This window comes from Zootoca vivipara, chromosome 9, assembly GCF_965207765.1.
Source record: "Zootoca vivipara chromosome 9, rZooViv2.hap1.1, whole genome shotgun sequence".
Taxonomy (NCBI): Eukaryota; Metazoa; Chordata; class Lepidosauria; order Squamata; family Lacertidae; genus Zootoca; species Zootoca vivipara.
In genome coordinates, this window is record NC_142592.1 from 52,929,854 (window position 1) to 52,938,048 (window position 8,195).

The following is an 8,195-nucleotide window of genomic DNA, read 5'->3' on the forward strand; positions in this document are numbered from 1 at the left end:
CGACTCTTTGGTCATTGAACAACAATCACCACCTATCCAAAAGAAAAGGGTGCGTTCCGTGAACTGGTGGTTTCGCTTATGCCTGAAGAAGCTGTGTGTGTATTTTCTGACAGATGCCATTTGGAGTAGCCCAAGTCATTGTCAAGAAGGCCAACGGCCTCCCAAGTATTCGAAACATGCTGCATGTGAGCTGCCCAAGCGTAAAGAAAACGGCCGTCTCCTTGCTCAGGAACTTGTCTCGCAACACCTCGCTGCAGAATGAAATAGGTAAATAAATGTGCAGTGACTGGCCAAAATTACTTCGATGTCAGATTACTGTTAAATGCATAGTAAGTATATAAACAAAGTTTGATTAATCCCCTTCCATTGATAATAGCAATAATAAAGGTTTGCCTTAATAAACAATCACAGCTGTGTGTGTGGACTTCGTTCAACTTAATGTTTTCTATCTGGGATGATAGAGAGGTTTAGTCTGTGATGGTTGTTTCCATTAGCTCTATAATGGCATTCAAATCCTGTTCACACAAGGGAATCACTTCTGCTGTGCCCCACTCCAGAACAAATAACCCCAGCACATTTAAGTCCATAGATAGTTTAATCAGTCAAGAGGAATGTTTTCACCTGGCACCTAAAAATATGTAATGGCAGTGCCAGTGAACCTCTCTGGGGAGAGCATTCCACAAGCGGGGAGCCACCACAGAAAAGGCCCGTTCTCATGTTGCCACCCTCCGGACCTCTCGTGGAGGGGACACATAAAGAAAGTCCTCAGGTGATCTCAGCGGACCCTCCTGCTCATCCTAGTGAGTGGGGCCCCTAGATGCATAGTAGATCACTGGTAAACGGAAGCCAACCTCTGGATAAACCTAATGAAAAAGTGTCACGCCCCATAAAGTTTTTATGGAGTAAGCACCTTTAAAGAAAGCTGCATCTAAAGTGCTTTGCAAATTAAAAATGCTGAATATTACTTGCTGGATACTGTTTGAGCAGACAGCTGCAGAGCTTTAAACTTGAGCATTCTAAGGGCACATCCTGTTTCACCTTCCAGCCAGAGAAGTGTTGCCAGATTTGGTCGCCGTGCTTCCAGATGCTGCCCCAACCTCTGACATTGCCAACGAGACCACGGCTTCCACTTGCTACGCTTTATACAACCTGACTCAGAACAGCTCCCAGAATGCTCGGCTTCTCTTGAACTCTGATGGCATCTCAAAGGTTCTGAACATCAACTTGAGTGACAGGTGAGCCATTTTCATATATACCTGCCCCCCTCCCCCCAAAAAAGCACAAAATAAGCAGTGTCCCCAGCATTGTCCTGCTGTCCAGAGATCCCTTTGTGGCATCCCTGCAGTGCTAAAGAACTACCTCGTTTCAGGGCAATACTTGGCATGCTCTGTTCTGAGCAATTATTTGCTTGGGTTGGCATCAGCATGCAATTGAGTTTAGTGAGTGGTTTGATTGATATAAAATACATTTCAAGAGGTTGCACTTGAGTGAGAACTATGTTTCCTTTATTACTGTTTCTGCTTGCAGTTATGTGGTCCAGTTACTATATCCCTTTGTTCTCTTATAGAATCACTGGCATTGTAGGCCTAGTTCTCAAACCCATGCCAGTGTCGTGCCATTTCCAACTTTTAAATATTCCTAAAATGCATCCGTTTCAATCTCCCTCCACTAGAAATATTTTAGTCTCTCATTCCTTCTTGTCTTTTTCTTAGCCACACTTCTTTACCATGGCATTTGATACTAGAGACAGACAGATATTCTTTCCTATCCTCTTGAGTAGGGTTATTTGCTTTCAACTGATTTTTAAACTGTATTTTTAAAATTGATGTAATCCATCCTGTGATCTCATGGTGAAGGAGGGATAAGAAATTAATTAAACAAATAACAACAACAATAATAATGGGGATTTCATCTAACTAAACCCATTGAAGTTAATGGAATCTAAGTTAATCATGTGTATTTAACTTCTCTGTTTTGCATAACTAGCATTGGATACAACCCAATAATAATTGTCCCTCTTTTATTCTTTAAATAAAAGAAGCTTTTCTGTGTCTTATTTTGCCCACATTTCTTCATTACACTCCCACTGTTGCTCTCTATTTGTTTACTGCAGCATGTGCTCCTGCCCTTTTTCTTTTAAATATCTTCACACTTTCTTCTCTAGACTCTCTTTCCCATTTGCCTTCTCATCATCTTGATTCTGCCAAAATCCCTTCCTCCTTGCTAAACCTCAGGTTGTTGTTGTTGTTTAGTCGTTTAGTCATGTCCGACTCTTCGTGACCCCATGGACCATAGCACGCCAGGCACTCCTGTCTTCCACTGCCTCCCGCAGTTTGGTCAAACTCATGTTCATAACCTCAGGTTATGATTTGTATTTCGTGACTCTGCATCACCCCTTCTCCAACTCCCCTTTCTCTTTGGCAACTCACTGCTTCCTGAGATCCACCTTAAAGATCTCCTCCTCCTTCTTCTGTATATACGTACCTACCCAGACATTGAGTTCCTCTTGAGGGCTTGGTTCAAGGTGCCGTTGCCAAGTGAAATGAGGTAAGCAAGTACCAAAGTGAAGGTCTGTCTAGGCCTCTAAGGGTTGGTACCTCCGCAGAGAGGCTCACGTGCTGCTTTATCCATGGTATTTTTAGTGACAGGTGAAGGAAGACCTTTTTATTCACCTAGGCTGTGTTTTAGATCAGCTATCTAAACTACTTTATACCCAGGCAATGGGCAGCTGTATGAATTTAATGAGTATTAAACTAATAATAATCTACATGTCTCATTCCTTGTGTTTCTTTCCTTTCTTACCATTTAACCTAGATTCCCTCCCTCTTCATTCCCCCTTTCTGTTATGTATCTTCCTGTGTCTTTTGAGACTCAATGCCCCATGGACAAAGCCTTTTTTTTTCTTCACTTAGCTGAGCTGCTTTGCAAATAATGCTGATTGCTGCTGTTATTATTCTCCTCCACAGCAAAGCCGGCAGAGCTGCTTCCATTCTCTTGTATTCTTTATGGTCTCATCCTGATCTCCACAGTGCCTACAAAAAGGTAAGCTGTCAACTACCTCTGGGGCAATGACCTCCCTATTGGTCACAGTTGTTGTTTTTCATTTGATTTTAAGTATTACAGGTCTGTTTGCAAAGTCAATTCTCTAACAGCGCAATCCTAACCACGTCTGCTCTCAAGTAAGTCCTTATTTAATTCATTGGTGCTTACTCCCAGTTAAGTGTGTTAGGGTTGTACCCTTAGCCTTCAAGAGACAAGCCAGTGGCACATTTTCTCTAATTTAATACTTCAATTTAAAAGTATAATCATTAAAGCAAAGTTCAGTCAGCGTTTCATAATAAAATGAAGCAGTTTCTTCTCTGAACTTGTAGTCCGCATTTCATTAAAAGTATTAATTTCCTGTCTCCCCTTTCTTACCCAAATATCCTGGAAGTTTAGACATAAAGTTCTCAAGAAAGCTGTTTGCCTAGTACTGTTTGCATGTCTTCCTCCAAGCCACGTGGTCAGCTCTGTAGAGAGGTCTGAAACAAACGTAGTTTTCTGCATCATGCACACAGATCCATCTTGCCCAAACAACCTCAGCTCCGTGTGTTCATGGATGACCCTGGGTTCTAATGTTGTGAAAGCAGAAGAATTTAAACTCTCTTGGTTTAATCTCTCTTATTTTTTTCATTTACAAGGCTAACTTCAAGAAGACTGATTTCATCAATAACAAGACAATAAGAGCCTACAATTCACTGAAAGACTGAAAAGTAGCCAACAAAGACCTTGAGGACTGATGAGACCATGCAGGAAATGGTATTACCATATCTTCAGCATTAACTCACCAGCAAGAGCTGCATGGCATCCTCCAAGAGACTGATTTTATACTTTCCAAAGGATAACCAGAAGAAAGTGCTCCCTCCCTTCCCAGATATTCTCTGCCTTACACCACTGCTTCTTATTCCTTTTGAACTCAAGGCTCATTTGCAAATCCTGTGGCCATTCAAGTTGCATCAAAGTAACTAATTTGAGTACGAACTCTGATATTTACAACCTTTCACACATTATATGTTGGTCCACATTTGGACAAGGATCAACTCAGTATCCTGGTTTTATATTATGAGAAACTAAATAACCAAAGAAAATGGGATTTTGGAAATTTCTATGAATTTTTTTTTTGCTTGCTGTTTTTTGCTATGCTATGCCTAACTACTAATCAGTGCTTCCTACAAAACTGCCCTAATCTGCCAGATCTGTTGAAAAATGGAGGCAGATTCTTTATAGACTGCTTTTGAAACATTTTCCTGGGCTGTTGTGGGGGTTTTTTTAGCATAATGCTTCAATTGCCATTGCCACATGTGTGTGTGTGTGTGTTTGCTAAAACCTAACTTTCTAGCAATGTGGAAGTGAAAGAATGTACCAATGGAGCTATTTTTAAAATGCCTGTGAACTTGGGGGTTCCCCTTTTGTAGTTCTTTTAGACAGCCACACTTGTGTGAGTGTCCCAAATCACAAGACTATTCAGTCTGAGGACTCAACCAATTAATGTTTCGTGTGTGGTTATTTCTTCCCTTTTCCTTAAGTTTGCCAGCTGGACAGGAAAATGTCCTGACTTGCTGCAGTAGCTTGGTCTGCAAAAATCAACCAGGGATGTTTATCGCAGCATAGAGATAGCATCATTGCTTGCTAAAAGAGGTGTTCAGATGACCTGGCTCACATGCTCAGAGAATGGGCAGGGCAGGAGGGGAGGAGGGGCACCGGAACTAGCCCTGCTCCCTTCTAGCAAAATGTTTGCCAGCTACATATCTCCAACATGTGAGCATTTAAAGAAGACCTATAGCAGGCACGTCCAACAGGTAGATCGTGATCTACCAGTAGATCACTGGACTTCTGTGGTAGATCACTGGCTCCCCCCAAAGAAGCTCAACAAGTTTGGCTCCCCTAAAAGAAGCTCATCATTTTTTCCCTGCACCCCTAAAAACTGTGGCTTTCCCCCTCCCTAAAAAAGTTCAAGAACTTTGACCTGAACCCCTAAAAGGGGGGTAGATCACTGCCAGTTTTTAGCTCTGTGAGTAGATCGCAGTCTCTTTGGAGTTGGCCACCCCTGACCTATAGGAATGTACCACTGGAGGTGCATAGAGGCCTTTCTCACACATGTGCTGAATGCAGAGACAGTGGGGGCATGGCTGCCAGGCATTCAGGCAATGAGACTAAGTCTCTATCAAACAGTATTGGAACAAATGGGGGGAAGGTCCCCTGGAACCATTTTCGCCATGTCTTCCAGTTGCTGTTAGACAGGAGTAAGGAACCTGTTAGAAACAAATAGGCAACCTGCTTTTCACCTGTGCCTCTAGGAGCAGGCTTGGTCTTCCAGCTTTTCAGCCAGGTTTTGCAGCGGTGCCTTCTAAGAGCCGCTTGATCTGCAGCAGAAAATGGGGGTTGAAGTTTGTCCTCACGCTGTGAGAAGCTTCTCCTGCTCATTCTTTGCAATTGAAGGTGCAAGTGCAGAGGCCAGCTGAACATCTCGCAGCCCTACAGGAGCCTGACATTCTGAAACGAAGCAGTCCAAGCTTTCCCCCTTGCTTTATCTTCCTGCCAGAATAAGTACGGTATGTTCTGCCACATTTCTATGTATCACTGCTGCTGTTAAAGGCACAGGAGCAGGGAAGTTGACAAGTTTCTACTACTTCAATGATTAGCAAGAGTGCAACTCAATGAGCAAAACTTCATCCTCTTGTTGCATGAGAATTGCCCGCATTCCCTTGAGTACGGGCAGAAGCTGCTTTCTTTTGGCTCATTTCAACCGCTAGGAAAGGTTTCTCCTGCTCATTTTCTGCATGGCATGAGCTGTTAAAAGCAAAGGATCCAAGGCCATAAAAGAGGTTGGTGACACAGCAGTTGTCTGCTGTTTCCTATATCAAGCAAATGAAAGTATGGATTGTTGGTTTTTCTTTCTTCAAAAAATGAGAAATATAATTATGAATTTTTGAATTGCCCTTGACACTCCTCTCAAGTGGTGATTACAAGCATACAATTAAAACTGCTAAAAAATGGTTTTGAAAACAGTTCAAAGAAACCTTGAAAGTAGGTGTTCATCTTCTATTGTTTATAAACCTAAGGCAGACACCTTTTCATACAACTGGAAAAGCTTGTTGAAACAAAAATGTCTCCATGATTTACAGAAAGTAGGGAGTGGGTACCTGTCATAGCTCAGCAGGGGCGCTGCTCAGCGAAACGGGGGCAGCCACACTGAGAGCGCTGCTCTGAGTTACTGTCCAGCATATATCTGGTATTTGGAGGACTTTGGAATATGTGGAAGAAACTCTTCCACATATTGCAGTGACCTACTTATAGGGCATTGTTTATTAAAATATTCTGGCATCATCCTTTATATGCAATAAGGTACACAAAACCAATATATAAATAAAAAAAATTACAGTTCAGAATAAAACAGCAGCCACTAGGCCAATGGCAAATAGACTTAAAAAGAATCCACCAGCCTGCAAAAAGTCTTTGGATAATAAATAGGTTTTTAGGAAAGCCCCTCAATTGCATCAGCACAGATAGCTCCGCTGTGGTTGTTCGCTTATTCCAGCTTTGAATTTCCTCACCTGAATTCATTGTTGGGTACTTTTAGAAATCTGGAGTGCGCTCTGCTTTTTCTCAGGTTTCCTTTGGGCTTTTTTAAAATGGGATTATCAATGTGTGTGTGTGTGTCTGTTCCCTAAAAATGCAATCCTGTATGTGCCTACTCGGAACATAGACCTGTTAGGTGATGCCTACTTGGAGTAGACAGAATGAGATGGATGGACTTGTTACTGTTGATTTTAATGAAGTATGACCAATGTTGGATATCACCTGTTGGGTTCAGTAGGCTTGCTCTCAGGTAAGTGTGTGTTGTGCAGGTGGGCCTCAGCCACATTTCAAAAGCAATCAGTTCAGACCTCTTCCTCTTTCCTAGCAACTTGTGGGGCAGGGAGAGCGATAGACAAGTGAGTCCCTCTGCATCCATACCCACCCATTGCATCCACTGGCATCCAGGTGGAAATGTGGCCCTCGAAAGAAAAATGTCTTCCTCTACTAAGAAGGACAGCACTCTCTAGGTCAGGGGTTCCCAACAAAATTTTCTCAAGGACCCCTCATCGAGCCGCTATTGTGACAAGGACCCCCATTAATTCCTAATCCTAAAATTAAAAAGTGAGAGCCAAATTAAGAGTCTTTTTATATTTTATATTTATATGTTTTTTTACAGTTACAACAGAGTACTCCATCAGTATACAGTTAGTTTTAATTTTCAGTTCTTAATGAGATGAGTTAAATCTGTCCTTTGAGTCCATTATTTCTGAAATCTTAGGTTCCAAACTTGAAACTTTAACTCTGAAATCCGACCGCATGTCGAGCCGATTCCTATATTTGTTTTTCATGAAACACATGAGGGGAGGGGAATGGAGAAGACAGGGTACCTGTGCAGTAGCGCACAAATGGAGCCGACACGCCCGCGCAAAGCATCTTGGGGAGGTGAGCGTTAGTAGAATGCGTGCGCTGCCTCTTTGCAAAACAGACTCTGCTCATGCAGGAAGCGGCCAAAACAAAAAACTGTTATCATACGAAATATATTTAATATATTTTTTATTCTAATAGCATCTTGCGGACCCCTCTGGCATAGCTCCACTGCTCTAGGTACATCCAAGGTTGTCCAGGTGATAATCTTGCTGAAGCTAAACTGGCCTGCATCTGTTCAATGCCTGGATGGGTGGCTGCCTGGCCTCCTTGGGGTCCAGGATGGAAGAAAAGTGGGGTATTAATGGAAGAAATCCCTTGCCAATTGTGCTATGTGCTGCATCTGGGAATCATGGGTCAGTAGATTCATTGCAATCAATTCTGTCTGGTACTTTCACTTGCTTGCTTGTTTATGCACCTTCATAAATCTTGCTTTTCTGTTGTTGCAACGGTTAGTCTCTTCCCCTTTCATACTAGTTTATTTCTAGCTATCCTGGCCATCTACAATAGCTGTTTTTCTAAGTATGTGCCAGGAGATATTTATTTAGCCTTCCTCACTCCCATCCCAGCAATGCATTCTTTCTCCAAGAAGCCAGGAGAGTCACGCAAGGGTGTGACCTGCTCTATCCTGCTGTGAAATTCTGTTTGTTGTTGCATTGCTGAGCAATTTGCTTTGGAGAGCCAAAGGGAGTGTGTCGAACCCATTGGAGCTG

The 8,195-nt window shown here is 42.5% G+C and overlaps 1 protein-coding gene across 2 annotated transcripts in view; it reads left to right on the top strand.

Annotated features, from left to right (window-relative positions):
* Positions 1 to 4,524, top strand: part of PKP2 (plakophilin 2) — a 49,731-nt gene extending 45,207 nt beyond the window's left edge. For both annotated transcript variants that reach the window (XM_035128527.3, XM_035128528.3), the window contains exons 10-13: positions 114 to 267; positions 1,046 to 1,235; positions 2,967 to 3,042; positions 3,681 to 4,524. In XM_035128527.3, the coding sequence (XP_034984418.1) occupies positions 114 to 267; positions 1,046 to 1,235; positions 2,967 to 3,042; positions 3,681 to 3,749 (489 nt within the window). In that variant the 3' untranslated portion in view covers positions 3,750 to 4,524. The remainder of the gene's footprint in view (positions 1 to 113; positions 268 to 1,045; positions 1,236 to 2,966; positions 3,043 to 3,680) is intronic.
* Positions 4,525 to 8,195: the final 3,671 nt, after the last annotated feature.